A 20145-nucleotide genomic window follows, 5' to 3' on the forward strand; every position below is an offset into this window, starting at 1 on the left:
GCAGAAGAGTGATTGGTGTGGATAGAAATTTTTCTCTGTGGCACTCAATAAATTCCAGGGCATCCAGACTTTTATAAACATCCACGAAAGCAAACACCACATAGGACATTGAGTTGGGGATCTGATCTGACAGCCTCTGGATGGTTGAGGGGGCTCATAAGTCTGAAAGATTCTGTTGGGATCCTTTGTCAGAAACCCAAGTCAGCAGTAATCTGCCCAGTTCATACTGCAACAATGCGCCATTTGACATTTTGGAACAGTTTTGAACACAGAGAGGTACCTCCGAACCCACTGTTGAGATCTCCTTACCCTGGTTTGATTGCTGGAGGCTCAGGTAAAGGGGCAGTAAAGTCATCCTTTCCAACAAGCCAGTAGGTTTCTTCTATACCTTTGCCCTGAAATAAGAACAAATGTTCAGATTTCCATTGACTTAGCACAAGAACAGACCTTAGAAAATTGACATGCACAAAGATATCAGTCATGGATCTTTCCATAAGCTGACACTGCTCCAACAACAAGACTTGCATTTGAATAGCAACTTCAATTTTTAAAAAAAAGAATACTCCAAGGTATTTCAGAGGAGTGCATTGACTGAGTCAAAGAATGAGACCTTTTAAAAAATTCATTCACAGGATGTGGGAGTTGCTGGGTGGACCAGCATTTATTGCTCATCCCTAAATACCCAGAGAGCAATTAAAAGTCACCCATATTGCTTTGGGTCTGGAGTCACTTGTAAGCCAGACCAGATAAGGGTAATAGTTTCCTCCCTAAAGGGCGTTAGTGAAACAAATGGGTTTTTAACTGCAACAAACAATGCTTCCATAGTCATCATTAGGCCCTGGAGACTTGGCTTTTATTTCACCTTGGTGGGATTCAAACCCAGTTCTCAGAACATTACCTGGTTCTCTTGATTAATAGCCTCACAATAATCAGATTCAGTCATCATCGCCCCTGTTAGACAATGTGATCAACCACTTAGTCAAAGAAGTTGATGTAAACCAATCCTTTAAAGATCAGTAATGGGTTTGCACAATGGCTCAGTGGTTAACACTGCTACCTCACAGTGCTAGGAACATGAGTTCAATTCCACCCTCAGGTGACTGGCTGTGTGGAGTTTGCACATTCTCCCTGCGCCTGGGTGGGTTTCCTCACAGATATGCAGGTTAGGTTGACTGGCCATGCTAAACTGCCTTCTAGTGTCCCAGATGTGCAACTTAGGAGAATTAGGCAGGATGACTGGAATAGGGGGTGAGTCTGGGTGGAATGTGGACTTGATGGACCGCCTGTTTCCACACTGAAAGGATTCTATGATCTTAAGAAAGGTTTTGTAAGAGAACAAAGGAACAAGAGGATTGAAGACACAGCCATTAATGATATGATAACTGTAGTGTAAAGGATTAAGTCAGACCATGTGATATGCTAATGAGACTGCATACATCATCACAGGAAGTGATGCAATGTCACATGATCTTTCCCTCACACCAACTTGTAATATCAACTTTGTTTTCCTTTGTGGTTTCCAATCTCCATGATTTGTTATCAATGTAAATTGTTGAAAAACATCACAGTTTGCATCTTTTAGGAATAAATGAATAAACATTTGAGGAAGAGTTAAATGCAGATAGAAGGGTAGTTTTAGGCTGCTGCAGTAAACAGCAGGTATAAACAAGATGGGCTGTAACATTCTGAAACATAAACGAAAGAAGCCAGAAATACTGAGCAGTTCAAGTCATGTCTGTGCAGAGAAACAGAGTTAGTGATTCAAGTTTTCAACATGCTATGTTCTTGGTCTCATCCCATCTAGATCCAAGCGCTGGTATAATCTGTAGATGTGTTTAATCAGTGAATGTGCTGTATGATCAGCACTGTGTTGCAACTCAGTGTAAAGTGTGAATGTGTTTAGCTAATTCTGCAATCTGTAAATGTAGTATTCTCAGAACCACAGAGACCTCTCAAGAGTAAAAGACATTGAAGAACATAACTAATCCACACTATTCCATTTGAGGAGCTAGAACTTGTACAGGTATAATGGGCTAAAGAGGCCCCTTTCATGCTGTGATTTTGTTGTTTGACAATTGTGCTGCTTAAGTGGAAATATAAGTGTTTAACAGTTTATTAGGTGCTTCATATTCTTGCTTTTCTGCAATGCAACTTATGAGTTAGTGGTCTCAAAGGAACATCGGACATAGCCAGTACTGGTGATAAAATGAATACTTTGGTGGAAAGATGTTGTGAAACTTGAAAGGGTTCAGAAAAGATTTACAAGGATGTTGCCAGGGTTGGAGGATTTGAGCTCTAGGGAGAGGTTGAATAGGATGGGGCTGTTTTCCCTGGAGTGTCGGATGCTGAGGGGTGACCTTTAAAGAGGTTTACAAGATTATGAGGGGCACGGATAGGATAAATAGGCAAAGTCTTTTCCCTGGGGTGGGGGAGCCCAGAGCTAGAGGACATAGGTTTAGGGTGATAGGGGAAAGAAATAAAAGGGACCTAAAGGGCAACATTTTCACACACAGGGTGGTACGTGTATGGAATGAATTGCCAGAGGAAGTGGTGGAGGCTGGTACAATTGCAAAATTTAAGAGGCATCTGGATGGGTATATGAATAGGAAGGGTTTGGAGGGATATGGTGCTGGCAGGTGGGACTAGATTGGGTTGGGATATCTGGTCAGCGTGGACAAGTTGGAACGAAAGGTCTGTTTCCGTGCTGTACATCTCTATGACTTATACCCATCAGGATAAATGCAAGAATGCCAAATTTCAAATAATCACAATTTATACTACAAGAAAAAGCATGCAGATTATTTGAGGCATGAAGAGATCAACAGGCCATTTGGCCCCTCAAGCCCAATTAGTTTTTTTTTAAAGTGCAACGCTTGAACATATCCTATTTGTTTGTAGAGAACAAGTTCCTATTTTTGAATGGATGTCAGTTTTAGCAGATGTATGTGAGTCATGGAGTGTGCTCAACAGGTTATCTTTCATTGATTGTTAGTATTGATAATAGCACACTCTGGATGGTTCAGCAAGTATTACCTAATCACAGAATAAGATCAAACAGTTGATAGAGTCATAGAGATATACAGCATGGAAACAGACCCTTCGGTCCAACCCGTCCATGCCAACCAGATATCCCAACCCAATCTAGTAAGTGTGGGATGGTTGCGTATGGTCTGTATTCTGCCTACAACAAACAATGAAAGAACACCATTATCAATCGACCCTGCTACAATGGCACTCACTGAAAGGGACAAATGTCTATTTGGAAATCTAAGATATCAGAATGGATCTAAGATATCTGCTGCTCATTGAAGGTGCTGACCTATTTCAGATCATGTCCAATTCCAAATGAATTAACTCTACTAACCTGATGCTGATTACCTTCAATTTTCGCAATTCAACCTGGTGTTTATTATCCTGCCCTGAGCTGGGACTGGCTTTTTTTTGGAATCTCTAGTTTTGGTTCGATACAACTGTATACTTGAGGTAAAAACAATGACTGCAGATGCTGGAAACCAGATTCTGGATTAGTGGTACTGGAAGAGCACAGCAGTTCAGGCAGCATCCAAGGAGCAGCGAAATCGACGTTTCAGGCAAAAGCCCTTCATCAGGAATAATTCATCATTATTCCTGATGAAGGGCTTTTGCCCAAAACGTCGATTTCGCTGCTCCTCGGATGCTGCCTGAACGGTTGTGCTCTTCCAGCACCACTAATCCAGAGAACTGTATACTTGACAAGGCATCTTCAGTGAGTTGAGTAAGAGTTAACCACGAGGGCTAGAGTCATATCCAAACCAGATTTTGCGAGGATATCAGCTTCCATCTTTAAGGATAGGAGCAAATCAGTTGATTTTGTGACAATCTGCCAAATGATGGCTGGCTTTACCAATTCCTGATTTAGCTGCCTGATTTTTTTGATGCACAGTGAGTTTGAAACTCACATTCTCTGGATATTTAGTGTAGTAACGTGGCTTTTACGTGACTGTAGCCCACTTCCTAATTTAGACTTTTGTGAATCCATTCCAGGTTGTTATCTGCAATGGTCCCAAATGGGTTATTGGCTACAGGATCTCCTGTAATCCACAGACACCAAGGGGCCAAACGACCTAAGATCATAATATATATGAGCAGAAGTAGTCCATTCAGCCTATTGAATGGCAGAGCAGACTCAATGAGATCACCATTAATCCTCAAATCTACTTTCCTGCTTTAACACCAAAACCCTTGATCCCTTCCTGCTTAAAAATCAAAGTATTGCACCTTGAAAATACTTAAATGCCCAGCCTCTTATGCCTTCTGTGGGAAAGAATTCCACAGATTCACAACCGACTGAAAGAAGAAATTCCTCCTTATCTCTGTCTTAAATGTGTAGCCCTGTTATTCTGTGATGATATCCTCTGGGTCCTAGATTCTCCCACAAAGGGAAAACAACCTCTCCACATCTATCCTGTCAAGTCCCTAAGAATCTTGTATGTTTCAAGAAGCTTGCCTCTCATTCTTTTATAGTCCAACAAGTACATGCCCAATCGACTCAGACCATGTGATATGGTAATGAAACAGCATACATCATCACAGGAAGTGATGTAATGTCACATGATCTTTCACATGAAGTGGTAATGTTAACTTTGTTTTCCTTCACTGGTTTTGAATCTCCAGAGTTTGTTATTGCTGCACGTTGTCAAAATATACCACAGCTTATGTCTTTTCGGAGGAAAATGAATAAACATTTATTCTCCTCATAAGACAGTCCCTTGTTTCCTGCTATCAATTGAGTGCAACTTCTCTGGACTGTTGCTAATGCCTGCTCAAGGGAGTGGGTGTGGGAGTGGTCCCTCGGAGTGTTGGGAGCATTCCCTCAGAATGTTGGGAGTGTTCCCTCGGAATGTCGAGCGTATCGGGAGCATTCCCTCGGAGTGTTGGGAGCATTTCCTCGGAATGTCAGGAGTGTTCCCTCGGAGTGACGGGACCGTTCCCTTGGAGTGTCACAAGCATTCCCTCAGAGTGTCGGGAGTGTTCCCTTGGAGTGTCTGGAGTTTCAGGAGCATTCCCTCAGAATGTCGGGAGTGTTCCCTCGGAATGTCGAGCGTATCGGGAGCATTCCCTCGGAGTGTTGGGAGTATTCCCTTGGAATGTCGGGAGTATTGGGAGCAGTTCCTTCCCTGGGGGTTGGCAGCGGTTGATTTCTTTGCTGAACTGGCGGTGCCAGAATGTGGTGGTGCCGCGCCGTAAGCCAGAGTGAGGCACCGGTTGCTTCGAAGTGGTGGGCCCAGAGTTGAGATTGTGCTGAGTTCCAGACTCAGTGACTGTGTTACCGAGACTTGGCCAGCACAGACTCATGGTGGTCATGACGTCAGTGGTGGCAAGATGGTGCCAATGAATGGTGACACAGTTCCAGAGGTGAGCCTCCAGTCCGTGACTGGGCCCAGGTACCTGACAGCAGAGGGCATGGTGTTCCAGCTGCAAGGATTTGGGGTCCTGAGTGTTTGCAGATCAAGGGATGGACTTTGTAGCTTTGTTCCTCTGACAGCGAGGACTCACGGTGGAGGCGGGGGAGAGTGACCTGGCTGTTTCCTTTTCTTTTGGCTGTCTCCTTTATTTCTGATTTTTGTTTTTATTCCCGTCTTTTATATGCAAAGGTGGCCCCAGAAAAGGGTGACATTGTTTCACTGAGCTCTTGTACTCGTTCCCTGGAGTGCACATGAAGTAAAATCTAAATTTTAAAACCTTTCCTTAGAGTTCTTGAGAAGATTTGTAGCTCGAGTTGTGGATGAAGTAGTGGATTTGTTTGCTGGGTCAGTGTGTTTTTCTCTAAATGTTTCATTGCCTCAGTAGGTGACATCATCAGCACATCTTTGATAAAGTTTGGTACTTGCAGTTCGGTCTCTGAGTAGTTTGTTTACAGGGTCAGGTTGAATGTGCTTATTGATTGAGTTCCAGTTGGAGTGCCAGATTTCAAAGAATTCTCTGGCATGTCTCTGTTTTGCCTGTGCGAGGATGGCTACGTTGTCCCAATTGAATTTTCCCCACTAGAAAAAGACAATGTTGTCAAGGACAATACTGAGATACAGGCTACTAGACTAGATGGGATTGAGGTGCACAAGGAGGAGGTGTTAGCAATTCGGGAAAGTGTGAAAATGGATAAGTCCCCTGGGCTGGATGGGATTTATCCGAGGATTTTCTAGGAAGCCGGGGAGGAGATTGCAGAGCCTTTGGCTTTGGTCTTTACGTCGTTATTGTTGACTGAAGTAGTGCCAGAAGACTAGAGGATAGCAAATGTTGTTCCCTTGTTCAAGAAGGGGAGCAGGGGCAACCCTGGTAATTATAGGCTGGTGAGCCTTACTTCGGTTGTGGGTAAGATGTTGGAAAAGGTTATAAGAGATAGGATTTATAATCATCTGGGAAGGAATAAGTTGATTAGGGATAGTTAACACGGTTTTGTGAAGGGTTGGTCATGCCTCACAAACCTTATTTGAGTTCTTTGAGAAGCTGACCAAACAGGTGGATGTGGGTAAAGCGATTGATTTGTTGTGTGTGGATTTCAGTAAAGTGTTTGATAAGGTTCCCCACGGCAGGCTATTGTAGAAAATAAGGAGGCATGGGAGTGAGGGTGATTTAGCAGTTTGGATAAGAAATTGGCTAGCTGAAAGAAGACAGAGGATGGTGGTTGATGGGAAATGTTCATCCTGGGGTTCAGTTACTAGTGGAGTACCACAAGGATCTGTTTGGTGTCCACTGCTGTTTATCATTTTTATAAATGACCTGGATGAGAGCATTGAAGGATGGGTTAGTAAATTTGCGGATGACCCCAAGATTGGTGGAGTTGTGGATAGTGCTGAAGGATGTTGCAAGTTATAGAGGGACACAGATAAGCTGCAGAGCTGGGCTGAGATGTGGTTTAATGTGGAAAAGTGTGAGGCAATTCACTTTGGAAGGAGTAAAAGGAATAAAAGTACTGGGCTGATGGTAAGATTCTTGGTAGTGTAGATGAACAGAGAGATCTTAGCGTCCGTGTACACAGATCCCTGAAAGTTGCCACCCAGATTAATAGGGTTGTTAAGAAGGCGTATGGTGTGTTAGCTTTTATTAGTAAAGGGATTGAGTTTCGGAGTCGCGAGGTCATGCTGCAGCTGTACAAAACTCTGGTATGGCTGCACTTGGAGTATTGCATATAGTTCTGGTCACCATATTGTAGGAAGGATGTGGAAACATTGGAAAGGGTTCAGAGGAGGTATACCGGGATGTTGCCTGGTATGGGGGAAGGTCTTATGAGGAAAAGCTGAGGGATTTGAGGCTGTTTTCACCTCCAGTCCCTCAGCCTGTAATGTTCTAATGTTCTGTAACTGTGCTGTTATGTTCTATGTTCGAATTTGTCTCCTTTATTGTCTGTGTGGTTGGAAATGAGAGAGTACTGGGAGTATCTGGCAGTGGCAAGCTGACGTTCCTGCACTCATCTGGTCAGTTTTCTTCCTGTTTGCCCGATGTAGTGTTTTTTCAAAATGTCTGCAGGGTATTTTGCAGGTAATGTTTATCCTGTCGGATGTGGGTGTCAGGTCTTTAACATTTCTGAGAAGCTGGTAAAAGGTATTTACTGGTTTATGGGCCATTAATATTCCCAAGGGTCTGGGAATTTATGGTGTTTATTGGGTGTTTATCTCTAATAAGCAGACAGGGGACATCGAAATGTCATTTCTCTGAGGTAGGAGTTCACTTTTGGAGCACAGCTGAGGGTTTTGTTGTGCTGAGCAAGGACTGTACCAGGTATCTTAACGCTGTAGGTAGCAGAAAGTAGTTCAATCCCCAACATGTATATCCCCCATTTTGACAAGTGGAGCGTGTTGTATGTGGGGTAATTCCTGAACAAGAAACAAAGGGCTCACAAAGATGCAATGTTCGCAAACTGTGGAGAAATGATCTCCCTCACCTTCAACTCGGTTTTCCCTCGGACCTGTATTCGATAACCTTCGTTCAAACTCCGGAGAATCCTCACTGTACTCTGGTTGACGTGAATTCGATAAGCTGCAACACAGAAATAGGGGTCTTTGGCCACAACAATTAAATAGACGGTAAGAAATACTTTTCTTCCTTCTTACAAGGCTCTTGTCAGGTTGCTTGGGGGGAAAAAAAGCCTGCATTTGTGTAGTACCTTTTTGTGGGAACTCACGCCATCCCAAAGCACTTCGTAGCCACAATGGGGTACTGTGTGCAAGGTGGTCACTGTGGTCACATGGCAACCAGTTTAGATAGAACATGGAGAGAGATTAGATTAAAGAGCAGACAGTTTGTTTTAGTGATGTCTCATGAGCGATAAATATTGACCCACAGATCACCTTCTCCCACTATTCCCCACCGACTCTGCTCTGAAATAGTGTCACAGGATCTTTTACGCATCCCTGATAAGGTAGACAGGGGGTCTGCTTAATATCTCCCCAGTGAAATAAACCAGACTTTGCAAGGACTGCTGACCCCCCTTCTCTAAAGGTAAGAATGTACCAGTTGGGTTTTTGTGATAGTCTGTCCAATTCATGGCTGGGTTTTACTGATTTTTTTTTTTGTTTACATCTAGAATTTCTTTGGAATGGATTTGGAATTCCCATTCTCTGGATTGTTTGAGTAATATGGCCACAACGCTATTTTAACTCACTCGTGATGAAGCAGTCTTCTCCCAGTTAACCCTCTTTATAAAAGGTTTTCTGAATAAATGGTGACTAATCGTAGCTCATGTTCTTATGTTCTGATTGTGTAGTTATTCCCCCCCACCCCCAACATGAAGCAATTTCAATGCACTCCCATTGGTGTCCATCCATTCCCAATAGACCCCACGCATAAACAATGATTTCCACACATTTCCAACAGGGCCAATTCCTTCCCAATGGCTCCCCCCACTCATTTTGTATGGCCCCCATCCAATCCCAATTACCCCCATGCATTTTCAGTAGAACCTATTCATTCCCAATGATCCCCACATATTCCCATGGTCTTCACTCATTCTGAATGACTCCCATTCATTTCCAATACCCCTTTTCCATTTCCAAGAGTTCCCAATTATTTTCAAGATGTCCCCAGACATTCATAATGGCCTCCACTCACTAACAATAGTTCCCATTCATTCCGAATAGCCCCACTCATTCCAAATGGCCCCTACCCACTCTCAATAGACCCCATTGAGTCCCAACAATTCTCACTCATTCCCAATAGTCCCCACCCATTCCCAATGATTTCCAGTCATTCCCAGTGACCCCCCACCCACTCTCAATAGCCCCTACCCATTCCCAATGATACCATTCATTCTCAATGGCTCCCACTCATTTTCAATGTTCCTCTTTTGTTCTCAGTGGCTTCTATTCACTCCCCAGTCACTGGAAGACACAAGTGCTCACCTCTCTGCCCCTTAAAGATATTTTCAGAGATCTGGGAAAACTTTGTGACCCATTAAAAATGGCATCAGGATGCTGATGCAGAAATCCTGTCCCATTTCTGGCTGATCCAATCTTTGCTCAGTGGGAATTGAATGATGGCATAATTCATACAGAACAGAAACCTTAACTCTGCAGGGCCACTTGAACATAGCACTGAGTTCAAACTTGCCCCATTTTGGTTCCTCCAAAAGTCCTAACCTGCAGTGTGGGAGTTATCAATCGATCGAGTCGACATAAATATTTTGACGGTTAGATAAGGTCTACTCAGTTGCCATGAGCGAAGAAGTGTTTTAAATCCACTGCTGTTTAAACATGAAATACCAGACTAAATTTGACAACAGATTTAAATAATACTTGGTGTACAATGACCCTCAACAGAGAAATTCCAGGATTTTGACCCAGCTATATTTCCAAGTCAAGATGGGGAATAGTTTGGAGGGAAACTTGCAGATAGTGGCATTTACATGTATCTGTTGTTCCTGTCCCTCTAAAATGGTAGTGAACACAGTTTTGGAAGGTGCTATCTACTTGAACACCTGACCTGTGAGCTAGAAATGGAGGAATAGGAGTGATTAGACAGCTGTCTCACAAAGCCAGTACAAGTATAATTGGCTGAATGGCCTCCTCCTACAGGTATGAAATTGCCAATACAAGTGAGAAGGTAAGGCCGTGTCTGATGGAGTGGGTGAAGGCATGTTTAAAGTTAGAACAATAATCGGAATAAATCCTCCCCATCTCAGTCTTTGTTTGGAACCTCAGCAAATTAATATGAGAAGCCTAAGATGTTACTCTGACTGGACAGTACTTACGCAGGCCTGTGGATTCCATGCGTGAAGCTGTATTAATTGTGTCTCCAAAGAGGCAGTATCTGGGCATGGTTAGTCCCACCACTCCTGCCACACATGGCCCTGTGAGGGAGGCAAGAGAGGAAAGGTTGAAAGCTTTCATCATCTTTGTAAAGACTGCACTCCGAGTGAGTGAGGCTAATACCACAACGTCTAGATCTGGTGGTGCTAAAGAACTTGTTTCCCACTCCGTGTTTTTGTTAAAAGAGGCAACTGTGGAATTTTATCTAAGGCATGTGAAAAAAGATAGGGACTTCCATTATTTTTTGTAACCATTTTCAACGCTCAGGATGTCACAAAGTTTTTTAGAATTAGAATTCCTACAGTGTGAACCTTCAGCCCAGCAAGTCCACACCAACCCTCTGAAGAGTAAGCCATCCAGACCCATTCCCCTACATTTCCCCCTGACTAATGCACTTCACCTACACATCCCTGAACACTATAGGCAATTTAGCATGGCCAATTCCCCTAGCCTCCACATCTTTGGTTTGTGGGAGGAAACACTGGGAGAATGTACAAACTTCACACAGACAGTCGCCTGAGGTTAGAATCGAACTTGGGTCCCTGGCACTGTAAGGCAGCAATGCTAACCACTGAGCCACCCTTTATAGCCAATGAAATACTTGTGAAGTGTCATCACTGCTGAAGTGTAGGAAATCCAGTGGCCAATTTGTACACAGGATGGCTCCACAAACAGTAAAATGTTAGGAATTTGGAATCTACTTTTTTTTTTTGCATGCTCTTTGGAGGGTAAAGATTGATGAGGACGCGAGCTGAGCTCACCTGGTCTTCAAGAATTGTATGGTAAGGTCTTTTACATCCTCCTGAGAGGACACATGGAACGTCAATGTACAGTAATGAGAAATTGTCACTGGCCAAAAAGCAGACTCATAAAAACAAAATATTGAATGCTGGGGCAACTCAGCTGCTCTGGCATTGGAGAGAGAAATGGAGTTAACATTTCAAGTCTGAAACATATAACTCTGTTTTTCACTTTACTGTCGGTCCTGCTGAGTTTCTCCAGCACTTTGTTTTCATGATAGTGCAGTCCTCCCTCAGTGCTGGCACTAGCAGCCCAGATTTTATATTCATGTTTCCAAAGTGGGACCTGAACCCATGAAGTTTAAACTCAGAGACCAGAATCCTACCCAACAGAGCTCTGAGTGAAGGAATGGTTTAAGGGCTATGAGCAAAATGCAGGCAAATGGGGCTAGTTTACTTTGGAAAACTTGGTCAGCATGCAAGAGTTGGACTGAAGGATCTGTTTCCATGCTGTCTGACTCTTGGCCTCTATAAATGACGTTTAATTTTGAGTCTTATCACTTGATGCTTAATCCATCCTATACATAAACTGATAGTTCTTTGCCTCCATTTTACCTCAGAGTGGGATTATTCCATGTGTGGTGCAGGGTAGAGTCATGGTGAGGCCAGGGAGAGATTTTAACTTGCAGCCCTCAATTCCATACCCAGTCCCGTACCCCCACTTAGACTCACCACAGATCAGTGAATACCCAGACGATGGGAGTGAAAATTCAGACAGTATCATGATTCCAAGGGACAGGGGACCCCTAAGTGCGACAAATGGCGAGCAGGGAAGGACAGATAGCCCAGAGATAGTTGTGATTGGATTGTAGCCATGGAAGGGTGCAAGGTTTCCTTGTGAAGTTTGGAGAAGAAAGTATGCCCCCACCTGGATCATCTCAGGATGGCAGCTGGTGACAAGTGGTGTTCCGCAAGACTCTGTGTTGGGAACACAACTTTTCACTTTATACATTAACAATCTCGATGAAGGAACTGAAGGCATTCTGGCTGAGTTTGCAGATGATACAAAGATAAGTACAGGGACAGGGAGCATTGACAAGGCGGGGAGGCTGCAGGAGGATTTGGAGAATGGACAAAGTGGCAGATGGAGTAGAATGTGAGAAATTGTAAGGACAAAAGAAAAGAAGCATGGACTAATTTCTAAATGGGGAGAAAATTCAGAAGTCTGAGGTGCAAAGAGACTTGAGAGTCTAGTTCAGGAGTTTCTCAAGGTTGGGTCCGTAGTTAGGAAGGCATATGCAATGTTGGCAATTATTTTGAGAGGACTTGAATGTAAAAGCAGGGATGTGCTTCTGAGGCTCTGTAATGCTCTGCTCAGACCACATTTGGAGTATTGTGCACAGTTTTGGGCCCCATATCTCAGGAAGGATGGACTGGCCCTGGAGTGTGTTCAGAGGAGGTTCACAGGAATGATTCCAGGAATGAATGAGGAACATGTGAGCACTCTGGGTTTATACTCGATCGAGTTTAGAAGGATGGGGGGGATCTAATTGAAACATACAGAATATGAATAGCCTGGACAGAGTGGATGTTGGGAAGATGTTTCCATTGGTAGGAGAGACTAGGACCCAAGGGCACAATCTTTGAGTAAAGGGAAGACCCTTTAGAACAGAGATAAGGAGAAACTTCTTCAGCCAGAAAATGGTGAATCTATGGAATTCACTGCTACAGAAGGCTGTGGAGGCCAGGTCATTGAGTATATTTATGATGGACACCGATGGATTCTTGAGGATCAAGGGTTACCGGAAGAAAGAGGGAGAGTGGGATTGAGAAACATGACAGTCATGATTGAATGGCGGAGCAGATTCGATGGGCTGAATGGCCTAATTTCTGCTTCGATGTCTGATGGTTTTATAAGGGCATTACCACACAAGCCTGTTGATATGGAATGCTGTTCAGACTTATTTCACAAAGCCCCTTGCAGCCAATGGAATACTTTTGAACTGCAAGATACCCAGTGGCCAATTTGTACACAGCAAGCTCCCATAAATAGACGAGAATTTCCAGAGAGCCTGTTTGTTGTGATGCTGTGCCTGTTATTCCCAGTTCTGACCACCTCTACCTCAGAGGGTTGTGAATCCTCAGTTTTTGAGTACATACAATAGAGACTGATACGGAGAGTTACGGAGAGGATGCGTGGATAGTGGGATAATGCAGGAAAATGGAGCTCAGGTGGGGGAATGCGCCATGATCTTGTTGGATTGCAGATCAAACTTGACAAGCTGCAAGGTCCACTCCTGTTGCCTGATGTCAGGCTCCAATAAATGATAGGCTTTTGATTCCATTATTCACTGTTTGAAGGAGTGCCAAATGGTTCGGGGGAACATGTCGTGAGGCAGAATTGGGCTTAAAAGAAGTGGGTAAGGCTCACCCCCACCACTCTGGTGGAAACTAGGGGCAGGTTGGTTGCAGAGAGGATGGATGGGAGAAAGAAAATCAATGTTCGCAGACTTTCTCTCTGTCTCTCTCTCTCCGTCTCTCTCTCTCCATCACAGACTTATTACGATGGAGAACGAGGCCATTCAGCCCACCTTGTCTGCACCAGTTCTTTGAATGACCATTACAACTTAACACTGTTCTCCGACCTTTTCCCCCATACCCTGAACATCGAGTATTGAACAGGAACATCGAATGCCCTCTTGTATTTCATTTTGAGAAAGTTATCAATAATTAACTTTATCTATCACAAATTAATATCGATGTCCTAGTCCACGCTGAGGGATCCCAAAATTTGATCATAAGAAAATCTCTCCCAGGACCTCACTCATTTCAAAACAGTGGTTACTCAGGAATCCCATTCACAAACAGCTCTGAGCCAACGCCCTCACCTGAATGCATCCCTATCCTTATCTTGATGGGGACATCAGGCATGTGTCTCATTTTGAAGGTACCCACTGAGCTGAGGATGTCCAGGGACATATTGGCTATCTCAGCAGCGTGCTTATTGCCGTTTCTCTTCGGGAGACCTGATGCCACCATGTAAGCATCACCAATGGTTTCGACCTGCAAACAATCGAAGGATATGCCAGTATTTATCTAATGCTCCAGTACATTGCAAATGACACAATTATCCCTGTTATTACCTTCAGCACCCATAATTTCACCTACATTGTACATCTAAGCTCTAGAATTTCACTGACCTTCCATCCCAACCACCCAGTCTCTCTCTGTCTCTCTCTCTCTCTCTCTCTCTCTCTCTCTCTCTCTGTCCGTCTCTCTCTCTCTCTGTCTCTGTCTCTCTCTCTCTCTCTCTCTCTCTGTGTCTCTCTCTGTCTGTCTCTCTGTCTCTCTGTCTCTCTGTCTCTCTGTCTCTCTGTCTCTCTGTCTCTCTGTCTCTCTGTCTCTGTGTCTCTCTGTGTCTCTCTGTGTCTCTCTGTCTCTCTGTGTCTCTGTGTCTCTGTGTCTCTGTGTCTCTGTGTCTCTGTGTCTCTGTGTCTCTGTGTCTCTGTGTCTCTGTGTCTCTGTGTCTCTGTGTCTCTGTGTCTCTGTGTCTCTGTCTCTCCTGTCTAAAGTTGTTGTGCTGGGGGGCTGCCTTCTTGAACGTCTGGAAGATAAATTGAAATAAATATTAATAAAACCTTTCAAGCCTTTAAAATGAACAAACAGGGAAAAAAATAAATAAAAGCTGTTTAAAAAAAATAATAGTTTTTAAAGCGTTTTTTATAACATCATCTGAGCACGGTGGCACAGTGGTTACCACTGCTGCCTCACAGCACTGTGGACCCAAGTTTAATTCCTGCCTCGGACGACTCTCTGTGTGGAGTTTGTACATTCTCCCCGTGTCTGTGTGGGTCTCATCCAGGTGCTCCAGTTTCCTCCCACAGTCCAAAGACGTGCAGGTTAGGTGGATTGGCCATGGGAAATGTAGGATTAGGGTGGGGGGGAATGCTGTTTGGAGGGTCAGTGTGGACTTGATGGGCTGAATGGCCTGCTTCCACTCTGTAGGGATTGTATGATTATGTAAATGTGTGGTTTGAAGAAATCAGAGATGAGCACGCACAGTCAGAATTTATTTTTGAATGGTTGGTTATTAAGGGAGGTCAGTGAGGTGTTAAAGAACCCACCTTCATATTTGATAATCAGATTTGTATCTTGTCCAATAACCTTCTCTCAGCAAATGGAAATAAAAGACCATTGTCATCTGTGAAGAGAGTATTTGCTGACACCATCCATTAAAGGTTTTCATTTTCTTCATGTTTAAGGGTTTGTTGGGTTTCCATCATTCTTCATTTCAGTGTATTTTGGAGATATCACTACGATGCAGCCTTACTCAAGAGAATGTCACCTCTGCTGGTGCCGCACTTTGTCAGTGCAGAGAGTCAGCACAGCTCAAACCCTGGCTCAAGACTCAATCAGCAGCCAGTTTCTAACCAGGAGCTAGTAACAACAGAAGGATGGCAAGTGATGATACACAGAGTGGATGGGGAAACGTGCACCCCTTTATGGAAAGGTCAATAACTCGGGAGCATAGAATTAAACTAAAATATAGAGCTGCCATAGAGCTTTTCTCTCATTCGACAGAAATGACCAGTGGTGCTTTAACCTAAGGGTTAGCACACCTCAGACATAAGCACACCCTTCATTGTAACCTCAGTCAGTGAGGAAATTGGACCCACACTTTACATGTCACACTGCATTACAAGCTAGCCAGCCAACCACCTGAGCTAACCAGCCCCCACTGGATTCAGTTGCTCAGTGGAAGAATTAGAAGGATGTAATAATTAGAGAGAGAGAGTGCATGTGTGTCATACAGAATGAGTGAATGGTTATGATAATGAAATAGTCATTTGCATGATACAATGGCACTGAAGGCAGTCCACACAATTTTCACCAGGCCGATACCAAGTATGGAAGGACTGTCTTATGAGGAGAGATTGACTAGATTGGGCCTGTATTCATTGCAGGATAAAAACAATGACTGCAGATGCTGGAAACCAGAGTCTATCCACCCTTCAGGCTCTCTGTCTGTATCCCTGATGAAGGGCTTTTGCCCGAAACATTGATTTTACCGCTCCTCGGGTGCTGCCTGAACTGCTGTGCTTTTCCAGCACCACTCTAATCTAGACCCTGTATTCATTGCAGTATAGAAGAGTAAGAGGTAAAATTATTGAAACATACAAGGTTCTTAGATAATTTGACAAGTTAGATGTGAAAAGATTGTTTCCCCTTGTGGGAGGGTCTAGGACCAGAGGGTACAATCTCAGAATAAGGTGTCGCACATTTAAGGTGGAGAAACAGAAAAAAGTTTTTTCACTCAGACGGTAGTGAATCTATGAATTTTCTTTACCACAGGGAGGGCTTCGAGGCTGAGTCATTAAGTATATGTAAGGCTGATTTTTTAATTAGGAAGGGAATCGAAGGTCATGGGGAAAAGGCTGGAAAGTAGAGTTGAGGATTGTCAGATCAGCTGCAATCTCACTGAATGCTGGAGCAGACTTGATGGGCTGAATGGCCTACTTCTGCTCCTGTGTTTTGTGGTCTTATGATGATGTAACAGTGACTAAACCAATGACAAGCAAGACTCTGAGAAGAAGAGAGGATAGTCTGTGCAGCAGAGAGATGGAACCCACCCAGTCAGACTCTGGTCTCTCATAAATCGAGGAAAAACTTTCTGATTAAAGCAGGCTACAAATTACCCAAAGAGACCTCGAGAAATTGATAATCAAACCACAACCACTGAGCATTGTGCATCTTATACCCTCATTACATTTTTAAAATACACATTGAGAACCTTTTTCCGCGTATGGAGTCAGCTGTTACTAGGGGACATAGCTTTAAATTAAGGGGTGGTAGGTATAGGACAGATGTTAGGGGTAGATTCTTTACTCAGCGAGTCGTGAGTTCATGGAATGCCCTGCCAGTAGCAGTGGTGGACTCTCCCTCTTTATGGTCATTCAAGCGGGCATTGGATAAGCATATGGAGGTTATTGGGCTAGTGTAGGTTAGGTAGGCTTCAGTCGGTGCAACATCGAGGGCCGAAGGGCCTGTACTGCGCTGTATTTTTCTATGTTCTATGTTCTAAGATGTGAGCTTGAGGTGCTGTAATCTACAGTGATAAAGACCAACATTTGGAATGTGAGGTTTGGCTGGATTGTTTATTTTTGGCTGGCATGGACTCAATGGGCTAAATGGCCTCCTTCCTATTATTTATCTGTTTTATTTCACAAGCTAAGGTTAGATCTCAGATCTTTCATGCATTATCTAATCTTTAATATTGGCTAAAGTAACCTTGAGGCCAGAAAGCAAAATATGGGGAAATGTTTCCAATTCCCGATCATGTTCTACCAGCAGCCCTTGTTGATCTTCAACTAAAGGCAGGTTCAAACTCCGTGTGACATTCACCATGATCCATCAACCCCCTTACACTTGCTGTCAAAGTTGGATGAATTGTCTTATGAGGAAAGTTTGGACAGACTAGGTTTCTATTTACTGGATTAGTGGTGCTGGAAGAGCACAGCAGTTCAGGCAGCATCCAAGTAGCTTCGAAATCGACGTTTTGGACAAAAGCCCTTCTGGTTTCCAGCATCTGCAGTCATTGTTTTTACCTTCTATTTACTGGAGTTCAGAAGAGTAATGGGCAACTTGATTGAACCATCTGAAATAGTGAGGGGGGTCTTCACAGAGTGGATGTGGAGAGGAGTTGAATTGAACCATTTAGACAGAGATGAGGCAAATGCTTTTCTCTCAGAGGGTTGTGTGTCTGGAATTCTCTTCCTCAAATGCAGAACGTTTGAATATTATTAAGTAAGAAATGGGTAGATGCCCGGTCAGCAAGAGGCTGAAATATTATCGATGGAAATGGGAATGAATAGTTGAGGCAACAAGTGAATCTGCCAAGATCGTACTAAATGAGGGAACAGATAACCACTCCTGCTCCTCAACCATGTTCATGTCTTTGTTTGTTGGAATGTCATGGGTCACACGTAAAAAATGAGCAAGGGATTTTTACGTTCCCTGAAACAATATTTCAGTAAGGAGCCAATACATTCAGGAAGAACTTCAAAGCAGTGTTCTCAGAGAGTAAGAGGTTAGAATTATGAAGAGAGACTTAAGCAGTCAGAGCTTTGTTTTCTTCATTGAAGACCAGGAGGTTTAAGGGTGATGTTCAAACTGAGGGATTATTGGTCGCTTATTTCAATAGAAATAGCGTGCAAAGGTGTGGAGAAAAGGCAGGAGATTGGCGATTGTTAATGATGTTCATTGAATAAGCACAATGGGCCAAATGGCCTCCTTCTGTGGCATAACAATTGTGATTGCTAACTTGTTTCCATTAGTTTTCCAAATGTTCATGTGAAGCCAAAATTTGAGATAATTGTGAAAAAGAATTACAGCAAAAAAACTCTTCACGGGATGATTAAAACGGGAATGAGCAAGTTTGGAGAGGGAATTTGAGTGTTGCTTGAAAGAACCAAGATTAGAGAACACATTTCATAACCTAAAGATGTCCCAAAATGCACAATGTCTTTTTATTTAACCTGTTTTTTTGATCAATCTGTTCAGAAATGTTATTACACACCTCTAGAGCAGTGGCACTTGATCCTGGACCAGTGATAGGAACACTACCACTGTGCCACAAGATGGTCCAATGAAAAGGTTAATGAAATACTTTGGAATTGCATCATTGATGTAATATAAGAAACACAGCAGCCAATCAGTGCAGCACTCAGGGTTTTATGATCATAGAGTAGACTATTTGATCTTCGTGGTTATTAGGTCAACAAACCAGAGAGAATTCCCCTGCTTTTCCAAAATAGTAGTTGGGGATTTTTTTTTAACGTATGTGAGAGTGTATGGGTGGGTGTTCGTGTTTGTGAGTGTGAGTGTGGGTATGTATGTTTGTGTGGATTGGCCTTAACTGAATGTGTCATCCAGAACGTGGCAGCTCTGAAAGTGCCACACTTCCTCATTTCTTTATTTAAAAATGTAATTCCTGAACCAAAACTAGGAATCTACCACTTAGGTTTGGAGTCATCCTTCCCTAAAAGGCTGGTAATGAACTCGATGGATTTTCCCACCCCAGCAGGTTGGCATGGACATCATTTGTCTCTGAATTCCAGAATTTTTATTTCAAATTCCACCATCTGCCATGGTAGGGATTTGAACCCAGGTCCCCAAAACATCGCCTGGGTTTCTGGATTACTTGTGATAGTACCACTAGACCATCACCTCCCCTCACTGCCGGGGAGCTCAATGTATACCATGTTCTCTCTCCTAAATTGCTCTTCTCCATTTTAATCACCCTGTGAAGATTTTTTTCTTATATTTCTTTTTAATGATTACCTTAAGTTCTGTCCTCACGTAAACATTTGGAAAACCAGAGGGACCGTATTAGCAATCTCAATTGTAATGGCACAGGAGGATATTTGGCCCATTGAACCTGCAGCAGCTCATTCAATGTACATCATTACCTAGCACTTGCATTCTAACTTCTAACTTCAAACACAAGCTTGCTAACTACTGAGCGACAGTGAAGACAGTCTCAGAGGCAGCACCAATGGGACTGGCTCTTCTTTGATCCCTAACCACATTGACATTCCTGTCTCAAATGTCACCAGAGGATTCCTTACCTTGTAAACATCGTGATTGCCTAAAACAGCATCAAACAAAGTGTAGAGGTCGTTCAAGAGGTCAATGACCTGTATTGGCTCACTCAATGCCGATATGGTTGTGAAACCAACAATGTCACTAAAGTAGATGGTCACCTGGTCAAAATATTCAGGTTCCACATTCCCACCCGTTTTCAAAGCTTCAGCAACTGATCTGGAAGAGAAAGAAGGTGGGAGAAATGAAAAGTAACATGATGATAGACCATTACAACCTTTAGATTTTGCAATAGGAAATTAAATTGCTAGTTTGGCTTCTGTTTGAAGGGTCATTGGATTCCAGACATTGACTCTGTTCCCTCTCTCTACAAATGCTGCCAGACCTGCTGGTTTCCCCAGCAGTTTCTGCTTTGGCTTCAGATCTCCAGTTCTTTGTTTTATGCTAGTTTTCTGATGCTTACATAGTTGGATGATGAAACCAACTTGATCATTGTACTAAACACAAGCATATGTCAGAGTTTC

At 43.3% G+C, this 20145-nt stretch overlaps 1 protein-coding gene across 1 annotated transcript in view; it reads right to left on the minus strand.

The window, feature by feature from the left end:
• Nucleotides 1–20145, minus strand: part of gucy2f (guanylate cyclase 2F, retinal) — a 213056-nt gene that overhangs the window by 116698 nt on the left and 76213 nt on the right. Inside the window, exons 14-18 of the mRNA XM_072576829.1 lie at nt 19648–19840; nt 13909–14083; nt 10223–10321; nt 7919–8013; nt 310–395 (exon numbers count right to left, since the gene is read on the minus strand). Of these exons, the coding sequence (XP_072432930.1) occupies nt 310–395; nt 7919–8013; nt 10223–10321; nt 13909–14083; nt 19648–19840 (648 nt within the window). The remainder of the gene's footprint in view (nt 1–309; nt 396–7918; nt 8014–10222; nt 10322–13908; nt 14084–19647; nt 19841–20145) is intronic.

This window comes from Chiloscyllium punctatum, chromosome 9, assembly GCF_047496795.1.
Source record: "Chiloscyllium punctatum isolate Juve2018m chromosome 9, sChiPun1.3, whole genome shotgun sequence".
NCBI lineage: Eukaryota > Metazoa > Chordata > Chondrichthyes > Orectolobiformes > Hemiscylliidae > Chiloscyllium > Chiloscyllium punctatum.